Source organism: Callorhinchus milii, unplaced genomic scaffold, assembly GCF_018977255.1.
Source record: "Callorhinchus milii isolate IMCB2004 unplaced genomic scaffold, IMCB_Cmil_1.0 Scaffold3, whole genome shotgun sequence".
Classification (NCBI taxonomy): Eukaryota; Metazoa; Chordata; class Chondrichthyes; order Chimaeriformes; family Callorhinchidae; genus Callorhinchus; species Callorhinchus milii.
The window spans coordinates 50885021-50901970 of record NW_024704744.1 but is presented as its reverse complement, the minus strand read 5'-3'; the positions used below and the strand labels follow the sequence as shown (position 1 = coordinate 50901970).

General features: G+C 43.4%; 1 protein-coding gene across 1 annotated transcript in view; it reads right to left on the bottom strand.

Moving 5' to 3' along the window:
* slc35f6 (solute carrier family 35 member F6) overlaps positions 1–16460 on the bottom strand; it is a 36763-nt gene extending 20303 nt beyond the window's left edge. Inside the window, exon 1 of the mRNA XM_007892912.2 lies at positions 16334–16460. Coding sequence (XP_007891103.1) covers positions 16334–16410 — 77 coding nt within the window. The 5' untranslated portion in view covers positions 16411–16460. The remainder of the gene's footprint in view (positions 1–16333) is intronic.
* Between the last annotated feature and the right edge of the window lie 490 nt (positions 16461–16950).

Genomic DNA, 16950 nt, shown 5'->3' with positions numbered 1-16950 from the left:
TCCATGTTTAGTTGGGATACATGGAATTCTCAGTTTGGTTTGGATACTCTTAATGGGTTTACATCACCCGGCTGAATCCCCAAAACATAAGAGTGTCAGCATTCTAAAACTAAGAGCTCAAGTCCCAATATGGAGCTTGAAATCGCAAACTTCTGACCCAGAAAGCAAGTGCTACCAACTGAGCCAATCTGACATCTATTCCCAGTTGAAGCATAGCAATGATAATAATCACAATAATGATTTTGTACAACAAGAACTTAATCTGCAGTAATTATTGGAAATAACAGCAGCCTATGTGCTATAAAATTGCAATACTGTATGATTTTATGTATTTGTGTTAAGTTGGTAATTGCACTAAATTTGAATCTTGACATTTATGGTAGAACAACAAATTGCATTTATGTAGCGCTGGTTTGCATCTGAGCTGGGGGTTGGATTATGAGAGGTGGGGGCCAAATGGCGTGATGTGGGAAAGATGAGTGAAAGCACAGTCAAAGAGGAAAGTCTTGAGATAAAACTATGAAGGAGGCAAGCAAAGGAGTAAAGAGGAGGGATTCCAGAATAGAGTTCCAGAGCATGGACAGATAGGCTGAAAGCCTGACTGCCAATGGTGGGGGGGGCCAGGGGGAGAACGTGAAGCAGACCAGTGCGTGTCGAGCAGACAGAATAGCCAGTTGGTAAGGTTTTAGAAGGTCGCAGAGGTAAGGTGGGCCAAGATTGTGGAGGGATTTAAAAATTAGGACAAGTATCATGAACTCAGTTCTCTGGAGAATGGGGAGCCAGAAACAAAATATTGGAGGCTATCCTGAAGGAAGGAATAATGAATAATAATCCTTGCATTTGATATAGCGTTTTTCACATCTTCTCGACGTCTCAAAGCGCTTCACAGAATAGACTGTAAATTTGTGGGCGAAACGCGGCAACGAATTGCGCACAGCAGCGTCCCACAAACAGTCGTGGATTGAAAATGACCAATTTATTATTGTTTTGTTTTGGAGGGATTATTATTAGGCGTGTGGAGTAAGGAAACTTGCCCAAGGTTTCGCCCTGCCTGGAATTGAACTCAGGTCTCTCGCTTGCAAAGCGAGTGCTCTAACCACTGAGCTACAGGACTCCACATATGAAACACTTGATGTAAGATTACAAGAGGAATGCATGTGGTTTGTGCGTGGAACAATGTATGTGACAAATTCATCCGAATTTTTTGAGGAAATAACAAAACTTGTGTATGGGGGCGGGGGAGGGGGGGACAGGGGGAAACTCTGTGGCCATTCAGAATTTAGACTTTAGCAAAGTTTTTAACAATATTTCACATGCAGAAATAGTCAACAAGTTTGCAGGGAATTGGTTGGAGAAACCTCACAGATGCTGAAGGGAATCAGAAATTGTCTGGGCCATAAGGACGCAATGAGTAGTCATACATGGAGCTGCATCGAAATAGAAGGAAGTAACTAGTGGGATATCTGAAGAAAAAGAGCTAGGAACTGAAACCTAGTTATCTACGTTTTCTGATGCTATGAAACTTTAGTTAGAGCACTCGCCTTGCAAGCGAGTCACCTGGGTTCAATTCCAACTTTAGATGGGTGCTGGGTGGGGGAGGCAGGGAGTTGCCACCAACAGAGAAACGGCTAGTGAAATTTAGCGGATAGATTGGGGAGTTATTTTGATAATTGTTAGCATAATTTAATATGGAAAAATGCAGAGTGATGGGATTGAAAATTGGTCAGAGCAACTAGATGGTTCAGGATGGCAGAATCTTGGGGGTACTAGTGCAATAAAGTACTGAAACCATTTGCACAATGTAAAGGGCTAAAGGGATAGAGCAGAAGTCACAGAAAATGATATGGAACATGTATGGAGGTAAAACCCAAGTTGGAGTACTCGAACTGTGTACAATTCTGGCCATTGTATTGCAATGAGGACATCTGAGCATTGGAGGCGACATAGCGAAGAACTCCCAGATTGATAGATAGAATTAGGCTCCCAAGTTATGAGGAGAAACTGTATATGTTCACACTACAGAATAGGCCCAGGAGCGATGATTATTGAAGTATTCCAGATCCTAAAGAGCACAGTTAAAACAAACCCAGATAATATGTTTAACACAGTGAACTAGAACAAGCTCAGAAATGGGAAGCTGACTGGAAAGCTTAGAGTTAATTATTTTACCCAGCGCAGTTAGTATGTAGAATACTAATAGACTACCCAGGGAGGCAATCCAATCAAATTGTGCCAATACATTCAAGCGGGAATTGGATAGCTATTTGGCAAAGGATTCTTGTGAGGGTTATTGGAGATTGAGTCATGGCAGATCAATTTTTCTAAAAATAAAATGGTGCTAGCTAGATGGACAGCAAGTGTCTTATCGGGTCTCGTCCACTGATTATTAAGTTTTACAACAAGTGCTAACTTTTGATCTTGGGGTACCTGTATTATCCAATTTAGCCTACAAATACACAGTCATTATACTTCACAGTAAATCCTCCAAAACATTTTGAGTTGCTTAGATGATGTGATAAGCCACTGTAGCAATGCAAAAATTATTATTAAGTTACAAAGATGCATCATTAACAGAACATCTCTCAGATCCTCAGCACCTCTACTGATTAGAGAACTTGCTATCCTCAGTGACCACACAGCCTTCAAACTATCAGGACATCAGGAAACAAAGATCACTTTCTCAACTATGTCAACACGCCTATGCCAAGCTCATTATAAAACAGTTTGAATCCTTCTGCTCTAAAATGCCCCTCTTTCTCCCTAAAAATATGTATTGACATGCATCGCATTAAACTTCAAAACAAACAAATCAACAATTAGGCAAATAAATCGTACTGGCCTATAACTTGTCACAATTAAAGAGATGCTTTGTTCTCTGTCTGCTCATACTTTAGACATTTAATTAAACTGACCTTTACAGGGCCCAGACTGGAATTTAAAATACGCTGTCAATACTGAGGCAGCTAAATGCCACCATCAGTCACTGGCTCACAGGCACCAATTAAAACATTTATAGAACATTGTTAAAGCAGCCAGAAAAAGGAAGCAGCAAGTTGTATCTGAGTTATCTGAAAACATGCCAGTCCTCCACAGCTTCCAAATAAATGCAGTAAAGTCCTGATAACTTGTCACTGAGCCCTTTCCCTTTGGAGTGATGAGTTATCAGGAGTTTACTGTAATAACAATCATCCTTGCATTTGATACACTGCCTTTGGGACGTCCTCCCGACCTGAAAGGTGCTCTATAAATGTAATTTTGTTGTTGCCTTAGAATGTCAAAACATATCAAAGTGCTTCATGGTACCAAAACCAATTTACAGTACATCGGTCCCACTTTGCACAGGCACTTCACTCGGTCCCATTTATCTGACTTTTCCCCATACCGTGCAATATAGAACAGCAATGCTCACAAATCACCAGGTGGAGAAGGACCAATTTATCTGAAAGGTTTATTGACCAGGACACTGGGAGAAACCCCCTTTTCTATTCAAATACCGTCATAGGATCTTTAATTCCCAAACCTGAACAAGCAGACCCTGGTAACAAAAAGAATCCTGTTCATCCACAAACATTATGGGGAGAAGCTGCCGAGCGTATATGTAAGAATATGGCGCCAGAGTCAGAACTAGGGTGTGCTAAGCAACTCAAATGACACATCCCCTCTTTGAAGATGTGATGAGGCGCTTTATCAAATGCAAGGATTATTATTATTATTGTAATAAACATCATATTGAAGTGGCTATGAAACATTGCAATTATTATCTCCATGGTACCGATAACAATTTTACTCACAGGCCACTTTGCAAATATAGAATTCAACTTAAGAGTGACCAGTTTACAAAACTGTACAAAATAATCACGGTTAAATAAAAACTGCAAAATCCAATGTCTGTTGAAGACTTCAAAAATTGTGCTCAACTGAAACAACAAAAACAAAATTACATTTATAGAGTGCCTTTCACGTCAAGAGGACGTCCCAAGGCGCTGGACAGTCAGAGGTCAGGACGCGAACATGGGGGAGGGGTGGTGTAGGGGTGAGGGAAAGCAGAGAGATGGGAGGGCGACCGAAGGCACGATCGAAGAGGAGGGTCTTGAGACCGGCTTTGAAGGAGGCAAGGGAGGAAGCGAGGTGAAGGGACTGTGGGGTGGAGTTCCAGAGTAGGGGGGCAGAGAGGCTGAAAGCCCGGCCACCGATGGTAAGGCGGGTCGGGTGGGAGACATGGAGCGGGCAGATTGGTAGGGAAAATATGACATTCTACTTTTAAAATCAACTGTATACATGAGAATGCCTCCATTACACTCCCCATTATGCTACTTCTAGTTAAGACATTCTACCGCACAGAGCTATGTTATGCTGCCTCTGTCCACACTTGCTCCTACTGCTTTTACCAGCTCAGCAATGTCAGCATTTATGGAGCCTTAATCAGAGGCAACTGATTAGAAAGAATGCTCTCAGACTCACAATGCTGCGCAAACAAGACCCAGCCAGATTATACTGAACCGACCACAGATTTTTCGGTGTCTTTATCGAGTTTCGATTTGTCAGCAATTGGGCAAGAATTACGCAGGAGTCAGCTGAGGCTAAGGAAAACCACACCTTCTGAGGCAATATGAATGAAACACACCATCTGGCTTTTTCAGTGAGCATCTCCTTTAAAAGAGCAGCAGCATGATAATTAAACTAAATCATGCATAGCACACCATACGTGATATCAGTCTGGTAGTCCAGAGCGTTGTACATTTTAAATACATTTATGGACCCAGACCACCACATTATAAAAGAGTCCGACTGTAATCACTATGTTCTCCTCACACACCTAGAACAACAAAATACCTGCTCACAGGTCTGTACCAATGCTATTTTGCAATAAACTATTTTGTGTGCCAATGAGGTCCAGAACATCTAACCTCTCATCTTTATCCAAGTGGCAGATCTAATCTCTCATCTCTGCAATAAAGACTCAGTATATATTACAGTATATTCTGTGAAGAGCTTTGAGAGGTCTCGAAGATGTGATAAGGTGCTATATAAAATGCAAGCTTTATTATTATTTACTTTACCAGTGGGGTTTTGGAAAGAGGAGGTAAGCTAAAGAAAGAATGTGTTTGCATGCCTGGGAATTTTTTGGAAAAGATGGGTGTCTGGCAAATGCAGAAACCCAGGACCATGCTTAAACGTATCCAAACTAGACTGAGTTTCTCGTATGTATGCCATCTACACAAGCGAATTTCCCCATGTATCTAGACTGGAATGTGCATTTTCTCTCTGAAGAGATGCATCCTTCTTATATAATTCCTGGGAGTATTAGGCACAAGCTGGTATGAGGCAAGGTTTGGGGACCCCAGCTTGCCATTGAAAGCACTGTTTGGCAAGCTTCCCACCTCTTGTCCAGCTAGGCTACCCGTTGGCTTGTAGGGTTAACAAGAGCTGAGTGTGACGTAATTGGCTTGCCTTGGCAAGTTCTGCTGTTGGGTTAAGCTGGTTGGTCTTCCTTTGCAAGTGATGTCAGTTATTCTTCCTGCAAATAATGCACATGTCGCTTTGTGCATGTCACAGCAAAAATAAAGCTCATCTTAAATGCATGGGGTAAATTGAACCTGAGGAAGGGAAAAGTGCAATATGTAATAGGATAATTATTACAAATCTGGCTCTCGAGTCCGTCCCCCAACTCCCAGCACTTAGTATCTATGAATTAAGGCAGTATATTGAAAATAATACTGGCAGACTCTGCACAGTCTTCATTAAGGCAAAATATAAATCTGGAATCTCTCCCTAAATACAGATTGATGGTGTTTTGATTGATAAGCTCTCGCTAACGAAGCTTGACTAAATTTGTGTATTTAACACATATTTAAGGGGATAATATTTAATTCAGATATTAAAGTGAGCAACATTATAAATATATTAATTATAAATATGGATACTCCAAACCCTAACCATGGTTATTATATTTGTGTCTGTTCTCTTTATGTCACCAGTGTCCCCAGCTTTTACTGACAGGAACTAATGCGATCTCTTCTATGTTTTGGATTAAATGTAAGTACTGTAATTTTGATGGATATTTAAAAAATCCTTACATTCAATATAACGCCTTTCACGTCAACAAGACCTCTCAAAAACGGGTGTGTTATAAAGTGTTGTGACATATTCTTTATAAACAAAGTAACAGGCAATCTGCACTCAGCAATGTCCCACAATTAGCCACTATTCTTTCCTCCTTTTTTCAAGAAAACCTGTTCTAGCACTTTGCTGTTGCTCAGCTGTTTCTGGTGATTCTTGCAAAGCACATTGCAAAGCTACACAATGATTGGACCTAAATGTGCTCTCAAAATGGTATCACACCATGGACACTCACAAAATCACTTGTACCCAATGCCCTCTGGAGCACACAGGTTTAAGAGACTTCGGCAAAGACCTGAGTTCTCATTGGAGCCAAGCAATGGTTTTGAGTTTATTTTTGTACAGAACAGCAATCTATACTGTTGTTCAGTGTAAATGCTCACACCGAAGGAGTAGCATAGCAGGATTACAATAGTCAACAAAAAGTAATTTTGCAATTTGAGGTCAGAAATAGGCCACAGGCTGAATATAACAAATGCAGTGGGTTTAATTGATAATTGATGCATTGTATGAGTGCCAATGCCTTGGCTCCTCTTTAACACAAATCTTGACTCAGCACTCGTGGCAAGATGAGTCAAACCCATATAGACACAAACTGACAATTAAGTCTCCTCATCAATTCAATATTTGCTTTAACTGAAGATTTGTTGCTTCATGCGACTACTGCTCTACATTGAAGTGCTCTGTGCCTATCTTGCATGCTAGTTTAATGGGATCACATTTTCAGATAGAGCTTCTCTTCGCTATTGCTTAAAATAATAATTATTCGATTCAGCTCCTATAACATCTCAATAATAACTCAAAGTGCATTCCAGCAATTAATCTTATATTAGTATTTGTAGAACATAAGTCAATTTGCACACAATGTACCACAAACAGCCAGGGGGTGAATGCCAATTTATTTTGGAGGACTGTTAACCTTGCATGCTAAATGTTTAACAGGTTAAGGTAGTCCTAGCTGGTCGGGGGAAGCTTGCTTGACAATGCTCACAACGACAAACAATACAGTCAGGACACTAGGAGAAAATCGCTTCACTTTCTGAACAGTATCATAGGTTTTTTAGCATCCACTTGAACAGGCAGAGAAGACCTAGATTTAACATTTCAGACAAAGTATGGCATAGAAAATACAGCACTTCCCCAACACTGCCTTGGAATGTCAATCTAGATTGCAAACTCAGAGTTCACACCGATTCTTGAACCTTCTGAGCCAAGCGACTTACCTGTTGTGGTGAGACAAAGAAAGTGGGCCAGAGAATATGCGGTAGAGGGCAATGACTGTCCAAGCACAATTGGATCTTGCACAGTAATGGATGTGGGATTTGTATGCTACTTATATGTGGAAATGTCCTTGTGTCTGGAATGGTCTAAGCTAGCGTGGTTCAAACTTCATCTTAAAAACGAAGCCCACAACCTGCTCCCTTGACCCCATCCGCACCCCTCTACTCACTTCGCAGCTCCTAGTGGCCCCTCTCTTAACCAACAACATCAACCTCTCCTTATCCACTGGCAATGTTCCCACACCCCTTAAAACAGCTATCATAACCCCCACCCCTCAAAAAAAAACTTCCCTGGACCCATCCCTGCTCTCCAGCTATCGCCCCATCTCCAACTCCTATTCCTCTCCAAGGCCCTGGAACGAGTCATCACGCCCCAGCTTCGCTCTTTCCTCTCCCGCCATTCCCTCTCTGAACCCCTCCAATCAGGTTTCTGTGCTGCCCACAGTACAGAAATAGCCCTGGTCAAAGTCACTACCGACATTCTGAACATCTGCAGCCAGGGCTCTCTCTGGCTCTTTGTCCTCCTCGACCTCTCTGCTGCTTTCAGCACTGTCGCCCAATCTATCCTCTCACATTGTCTCTACTCTCATATCAACCTTCACAGACCTGTCCTTGCCTGCTTCAAATCCTACCTCTCCCGCCGTCTCCACATTGTCACTACTCATGGCTTCTCCTCCAGCCCCTGCACCATCATGTGTTTCGTACCTCAGGGCTCTGTTCTTGGCTCTCACCTTTTTAATATCTATATGCTCCCCCTTATTGATTGAGCTACAGGGAGTACTGTAGCTCAGTGGTTACAGCACTTGCCTTGCAAGTGAGCGATCTGGGTTCAATTCTTGGCAGGGCGAAACCTTGGGCAAGTTTCCTTACTCCACACGCCTGATAATTTCTCAAAAAAAAACAATAATTTGGTAACTCAATCCATGACTGTTTGTGGGACATTGCTGTGCAACATTGGCTGTCGTGTTTCGCCCACAAAATATACAGTCAATTCACTTTACAGTGTGTTCTGTGAAGCGCTTTGGGACGTCCTCCTGACGTAAAAAGCGCTATATCAAACGCAAGGATTATTATTATTATTATATCAAATGCAAGTATTATTATTATGATTATAATCCACAGACATAGGGTCAACTTCCACAGAAATGCGGATGACATTCAACTCTACCTCTCTTCCTCCACCCTGGATTCGAGGACCACCTCTATCCTCACAGACTGTCTGTCGGACATCAATTCCTGGATGAAAGCGAACTTCCTGCAGTTGGATGTCAACAAGACCAAGGCCTCCTCCTTGGCTCCCGTCAGCGCCTCCACACCTTGGGCGCTGACAGCATCTCCCTCTACGCATGCACTTTTTATCTCTCGGCATCCTGTTCAACCCTCAACTGTCCTTCATCCATGCCTTGATACACTCCGCTTTTCCCCACCTCCGCAATATCGCCCGGCTCCGCCACTGTCTCATACCACAGGCCACCGAGACTCTCGTACATGCATTCATAACATCCAGGCTCGACTACTCAAATTCCCTGCTTGTCGGCCTCCACAACTCCTCCCTCCATAGGCTGCAGATCATCCAGAATTTTGCAGCCCGTGTCCTCTCCAGCACCAGGCTCCGCGACCTTATCAGCCCCATCCTCGCCCGATTCCACTGGCTTCCCATTACACTGAGGATACAGTTCAAGAAAGTCCTCACTTTCAAAGCCGTCCATGGCCTTGATACCCCCTACCTCTGCAACCTCCTAACCCCCTACCAACCTGGCCATTTCCTCCGCACAGCGGGCTCGGCCTGCTTCACAACCCCTGCCTCGCCCACCCGACCATTGAAGCGAGTCTTCAGCCACACTGTCCCCTCCCTCTGGAACTCCATCCCACAATGCCTCCGCCTCGTCCCCTTCTAGACCTGTCTAAAATCCTCCTCTTCGACTTTGCCTTCGGTCACCCTCCCTCCCCCTCCCCGATCCCAACCCCCAGCTTGGGCCCAAAACAATGATTGTTCAGTGCCTTGGGACATCCTCCCAATGTGAAGGGTTATACAAATGTAATTCTGTTGCTGTTGCTATTGTATTAAGGGCTGGATGCCCTGTTTGAGAAATGTCTGCGGACCGCATAAGCAATATTTCTGTGTTTCCTTTCCAGAAATATAGCATAACATTTCCAAGTTTATGGAGGGAACAGGTGGGGCCAGATGAAATGGAAAGTGGGGTTGGGCACGGATGAAAACTTTCCCCTAAGGGACACAGCTCCCTTACCTAATTCTGGACAGTATTAGGCACAGGTTGGTAAGAGCCCCAGAGTGTAGGTAGGAGTACTGCTGGAGTTTAACCAGCTAAAACTGTATTGTACGTCATTGATGAGCTTCTCATAGCTTGTCCTGCAAGGACCCATCCAACCCGTTAAGGAATTGGCCTGCAGGGTTAACAGGTGCGTAGTGACTGTCCTGCACCTCAAAAATTTGCCAATGAGCTAGGTGGGCTGGTGTTATATCTAGAAGCCCACATCCAATGCCTTGACCAGGCTTACTCAACACCAGCTGCTCAATCCAATGTCCTCGTGTGAGGAGCTTTGATATATGAAGGTTACTTTGCCTCCAGAGTGGTGAGCAACAGGTCAGTGTATGTCAGAGCCCTCCTTCCTGCTCTGGCAACTGCTTCCCCTTTTTAACCATAAATGACAAATGGGAATAAACCCCACAAAATACAGTGCAGCCAAGTTTCACTTCCAACTTTGCAGTTATTGCTGAAGAAATAGAGAGAAAAATCTTAGGATTTTAACGTCACTATACTTGTTTACTTATGCTGACACCTGGTCAAAGCAGCACAACATGTCTGTGATTCAGTGTGACAGAACACAAAACAAATCAACGTCTCTTTGTCCGAGGAACTGATTAGTCCCATTTGTAAAGATTTATAAATAATGTAATGAACAGCCATTTCTTTTCAGTGCTTGTTCCTTATACAATTAAATAATTATTGTAATTCTCTCGGTTCACATAGGAGCATATAAAGTTACAGCATAGATAGAGGCCATTCAGCGCTGCTGGTTTTCTTAAAGTTATCCGTTCAGTCCCAGACATATTTTACCTTTTCACATAGTAACCAATTCACCTCTTAAGGGTTGAAAAGATTTTGTTTCAATCTTAATAACGATCCTCTGTATCAAAAATATTCTAACCTTTCTCTTTGCTCTTTTGGTAATTACCTTGAACTTATGTCCTTTTGTTGCTGACTCACCGATCTGCTAAAATAATCTCTCCCCATGTACATTATCTAAACCCTTTATCATTTTAAAAACCCCAGTGAGGTCTCCTCTCAACCTTCTTTGTTCTAGGGAAATTGTATTTTCACCCAAAGCATCATAAAAATGTGCACACACATGGTTTACACACAGCACATGACAAACCCCCCTGGCTATAGCTTTGAAGGGAAAGCAAACTCAGAGGAGGCTGTTCACCACCGAGGGAATAACATCCCTTTCAAATAAATACTTTGGAAGCCTGTCAGCCATAAGTGAAGTTGAAGAATCGAGACGGAAATTAAATAAAGTTCCAGCGCTGTCCAAGTTGATTACTGTACAACTCCATATGCCTTAAAGAAAGGTTGGATCCTTTACGGATAATTAATAAAACTCAGTTTTTTCACAGACATTTTCACATCTCAGTGCAAAGCCTAATTGAAACACTGTTGCTTCTAACGTAAGGCTATTGATTAACCTATTTTTGGGGGTCAGACTTCTCGTCTTTCTAGACTCTACAACAACAACTTACATTTATATAGTTTCCTTCACTCAGGGAGTGTCTCAAGAGTGCTCTAATGCAGAAGTCAACTTTATAATAATAATAATAATAATCCTTGCACTTGATATAGCACTTTTCACGTCGGGAGGACGTCCCAAAGCGCTTCACAGAACACACTGTAAAGTGAATTGACTATATTTGTGGGCGAACGCGGCAGCCAATTGCGCACAGCAATGTCCCACAAACAGTCGTAGATTAAAAATGACCAATTTATTATTGTTTTGGTTTTGGAGGGATTATTATTAGGCTCTGTGTGGAGTAAGGAAACTTGCCCAAGGTTTCGCCCTGTGCCTGGAATTGAACTCAGGTCTCTCGCTTGCAAAGCGAGTGCTCTAACCACTGAGCTACAGGACTTTTAGCATCTGTTCCTTGACCTGGGGGAGCTCTGATACCCCAACTACTACCCTGGTTCAGATTAGTCATCTTATAGGAAATCCCTTTAAGAAATAAAAAAATTACCAGGAGGTATGTGTACCCTCCTTTCTTTTCCCTCACCCCTGCCATCAGGGAGCCATAAGGGGGGATGGAACTCCACTACCATTTCATGCTACTGACTAAAGGCCATGTTGGATGCTGGCCCAACATTACAACAACAACTTGCATTTATATAGGGCCTTCCACCAGGGTAGCGTCTCAGAGTGCTAAACAGTGGCACAGCTTGACTCTGAGCCAGTGGGAGGGGAGATAATCGGAAACATGGTCGATAAGGAAGGTTTTTAGACAGGACTTGAAAAAGGGGAGAGATGGGGCAAGGTGGAGGGATTGAGGGAAAGTGTTCCACAGTTTTGGGGCATGCAAGTTTCCTTACTCCACATGCCTGATAATAATCCTTCAAAAAAAGTTGGTCACTTCAATCCACGACTGTTTGTGGGACACTGCTGTGCGCAATTGGCTGCCACATTTCGCCCACAAATATACAGTCAATTCACTTTACAGTATATTCCGTGAAGCGCTTTGAGACTTCTAGAAGACATGAAAAGCGCTATATCAAATGCAAGGATTATTATTATTATTATAGTGGCTGAAAGAGTGATCTCCAATCCAGTCGAGTGGAGGTGTTGGGTGGTGGATTGGGGAGTCAGAAGGCCAGAGAGGTAGGGAGGTGTCAGGGAATGAAAGCATTTGAACACGAGTGTGAAGAACTTGAAGTCAATCCATTCAGTGATGGGGAGCCAGTGGAGCCTGGCCAGAATTGGTGAGATGGGGATATGGAGTCTGGTCCGGGTCAGTATGTAGGCGTCAAGTTCTGAATGAGTTGGATCTTTTGAATAGTGGAGCTGGGGAGACCGGTGAGGAGTGTGTTTGAGTAATCCAGGAGGGAGGTGACAAACGCACGCACAAAGGTTTCGGCTGCATTTGGGGTAAGGTAAGATCGGAGGTGGACAATGTGGCGTAGGTGAAAGACAGTGCTGGTCAGGGACCGGTTGTGGGAAGGAAGGACAGCTGGGGGTTGAACTGAACGTTTAGATTGTGCACTGGTTTGGTGAGTCTAAGGGAGAGCCCAGGGAGGTTGAGGAGTTCAGATGCGCAGGAGTGAAGACACTGACTTTACCAAGAGGGAGCATATAGATGAGGAAAAGAAGAGGGCCAAGGATATAGCCCTGGGGTACCCCACAGGTGACCGGGCGGGGGCGGGAAGAGAAACCTTTGCCGAGATTAAGTGGAGATGGTGGTTAGGTAGGACTCGAACCATGCGAGTGTGGTCCCACTAAGGTGGAGAAAGATGGCGTGGTCAACAGCGTTGAACGCGGCAGAGAGATCCAGGAGGACGAGGAGGCAGAGGGAGCCCTGGTCACAGATAAAGGGACATTGTTTGTGATTTAGAAAGTCAATATGATTAGACAGAGTCAACACAGTTTTATAAAAGGGAAATCATGTTTAACAAATCGTTCAGAGTTTTTGAAGATGTACCTAACAGGTTAGATAGGGGGGAATCAGTGGATATCGTGTACTTGGATTTTCAGAAGGCATTCGACAAGGTGCCACATAAAAGGTTTACATAAGATTAGGGCTCATAGAATTAAGGGCAATATATTAGCATGGATCGAAGAGTGGTTAACAGGCAGAAAACAGAGAGTAGGGACAAACGGGTCCGTCTCAGATTGGCAGGTTGTGACTAGTGGACTGCCGCAAGGATCAGTGCTTAGGGCTCAACTGTTTAGTCTACACCAATGACTTAGTTGAGGAATGTAGCTTAATGTATCTAAATTTGTGGACATACAGAGCTAGGTGGGAAAGTAAGCTGTGAGGAGGACACACGGAGGATGCAAAGGGATATAGACAGGTTAAGTGAGTGGGCAAGAAGGTGGCAGACGGAGTATAATGTGGTAGAAAAAATAGAAAAGCATACTTTTTTCTAGAGGGGCAAGAGACCAGTGTTAGTATTCAGAGGGATTTAGGTGTCCTTGTACACCAATCACAGAAAGTTAGTATGCAGGTACAGCAAGCAATTCGGAAGGACAATAACATGTTAAGAGTTTATGCCAATAACATGTTAAGGAAGGCCAATAAAATGTTAAGAGGGATTAGAGTACAAGAATAGTGAAGTCTTACTGCAATTATATAGAGCCTTGGTGAGACTGCACCTGGAACATTGTGTGCAGTCTTGGTCTCCTTATCTAAGAAAGGATATATTCACCTTAGAGGGGGTGCAACGTAGGTTCACCACATGATGAGAGGGTTGACCTACGAGGAGAGGTTACGTAGGCTAGACCTACATTCTCTAGAATATAGAAGAATTAGAGGTGATCTTATAGAAACCTATAAGATTCTTAGGGTCTTGACAGGGTAGATAGTCTGAGACTGTTTCCCCTGGTTGGAGAATCTAAAACTAGAGGTCATAGTCTCAGGATTAAAGGTCAGCCCTTTAGAACTGAGTTGAGAAAACATTTCTTCAGGCAGAGGGTAGTGAATTTATCGAATTCTCAACCCCAGAAGGCTGTGGGTGCTCAGTCATTGAACATATTCAAGACTGCGATCGATAGATTTTTAAAAACTAAAAGGGATATGGATAGGTTGGATAAATGGAAGTAGGTTAGAAAATCAGCCATGATCTTATTAAGTGGTGGGGCAGGTTTGAGGGGCCGAATGGCCTACTCCTGCTTCTTATGTTCTTATTTTGACAAGCGCTGTCTCTGTGCTGTGGGCAAGACAAAAAACAGACTGCAGGGGCTCGAGGAGAGAGATGTGTGACCGAAGTTGATCTGCAACAATGTGTTCCAGCATTTTGGCAAGGAAAGGTAGGTTGGAAATGGGACTGCCGTATGAGAGATTAGAGGGATCGAGGGTGGGTTTTTTGAGGAGGGGTGTGATAAGAGCGGTTTTCAGGGAGAGTGGAACAGAGCCTGAGGAGAGAGACTGGTTGACCGTGTCGGCCAGCAGGGCGGAGAGGCGAGGGAGTTGAGTTACCAGCAGCTGGGTGGGGAGGTAGTTAACATCATGTAGGTGATTGTGGAACTGTTCTTAAACCAGAAGTTCAGAGCCCCCAACTTCTAGCACTGATGATCCAAATTCCCACGCTAGAGAATTGTCATATTCCAGGTCATCAAGGCACTTCTGAAGTGACTTCCTTTGCGCTGCACATTCACACTATTCACAGGAAGCGCAAATGTGCCACTTTGCAACAGAAGTGACATCAGAGCTGACCTGACAACCCAGAAGTGGGACTGTCCAACATTTTTTTCATAGACCTATTATAATGTTGTGTCCAATATAATAATAATCCTTGAATTTGATATAGCGCTTTTCACGTCTTGTAGACATCTCAAAGCACTTCACAGAATATACTGTAAAATAAATTGACTGTATATTTGTGGGCAAAACGCGGCAGCCAATTGCGCACAGCAGTTTGGGGGTTTGAGGCACATCTTTACAACAACATTGCTCTGTACTCAGCATCTATTGAATTTGATCCAGACAAAAGGAAAAACTTTATGCAGCCTCCAAGTTGGAAAAGCTATAATATTAAAAGGCTATGTGTAGGACTTAATATAAGACGGACTGTGAGGTGCATGTTACACTGCATTTTGAAAATAACGATCTGTTTGTTACATCTTTATATTGGGAAACAAAAAATATTTTTGTGGCTATAGAATTATAGACGCTAGTTTGTTTCAAATGGTATCTGGTTACCACATGCATTATACCACTCACTTGAAGGTATATCTTGTACCTTCACCTGCATTCCAAGGCACTAGAATACATTTAGAGCCATGTTGCTATGTTGTGAATACTACAGATCCTAACAGAACAGCGAACACAAATGTTACAGACTGTGATTTGCCATCGAACTCCAGAGAACGTGAGCAGCACTGACACAATTAGATGTGATGAAATCCAAAGTCTATTCATTGACCACAAGTACCAGAAAGAACCGTTTTCTGAACCGCTGTTGTATAGGACCTTTGCTGTTGACAAATTGGCTTCCGTGTTCACCGACAAAATGCACAGTCACCACACTTTACAGTAAATCCTGTCTCAACGACGCTGTATCAAATACAATGGATTATTAGGTTGTTGCCGCAGCCTGTGACAAGGTACAATTTCAGAGGTTGTGCTTCCTGTGTCAGCAGCAGGCTGCGGGGGTGCAGTGTGTGGGATCTGTAGTCTTTCTGAGCTGTAACTGCACTTAGAGACTCAAGTGGTGGACAGTGCAATGTGCAGCCCCACAATGCAATACACAACTATTCACTTTCATTTGGTTTCCCCCCAAAAATACAAAACTTTCCTGTATTTAACTCTCCCTCCCAATTGCAGACCTGTTTATAAGAGTCCCCACCAACAGCCAAAAAATGAATGACAATGCTGATCCCCATCTGGTTCCTTTTGTTCCCCCCCATTACACACACACAGTTCTGTATTTGACTGAGAACAGGGCTGAGAGGAGGAGACACAGAGAGAGCACAGCCCTGCAGCCCTGCAGCCTGGCTGCCTGAGCTTTACACACCAGAGCCATCTCCAGCCTGCAAACTCTACTCTAGAAACTCCAACCTCCTCTCTCTCTCTCTAACTCACTCACTCACATCACTCACAGCACATGGCACAGACTGCCCCCTGAGCTCAGCTCCCTGTGACTCTGGTGCTGTGAGCAGATCCACTGCCTCACTCACACAGTCACTCCCTCCCTCCCTCACTCACTCACTTGGCTGACAGTGTGTTGATGGATCCTGTAATGAGCATCATCGCAGCCAGGCTGAGCTGGTACTTGGTCCACGCCATGGTCTCCTTCTCCTTCCCCTCTTTCTCAGAGGTACAGCACTTTCCCTGTGGTTTTTTTTTGTTTGGGGAAGAGAGGACAACCTGAAATCACATGATTCACTAAAGTCAGCTGAGAGGGAGGGAGTCTGATTCACTGACCAAATAAAGTTCTGCTGAGTGCTGATTGGTTTGATCACTGGGGTGATTAAAGCAAAAAAAAAGCAAAGCAATTCTTACCAAATGTTGGACATATTGTTATAATAAATAATAATAATCCTTGCATTTGATAGAATGCTTTTTCACGTCTTCTCGACGACTCAAAGCGCTTCACAGAATAGACTGTAAAGTGAATTGACCGTATATTTGTGGGTAAAACCCGGCAGCCAACTGGGCACAGCAGTGTCCCACAAACAGTCGTGGATTGAAAATGACCAATTTATTATTGCTTTGTTTTGGAGGGATTATTATTAGGTGTGTGGAGTAAGGAAACTTGCCCAAGGTTTCGCCCTGTGCCTGGAATTGAACTCAGGTGTCTCGCTTGTAAGGCAAGTGCTCTAACCA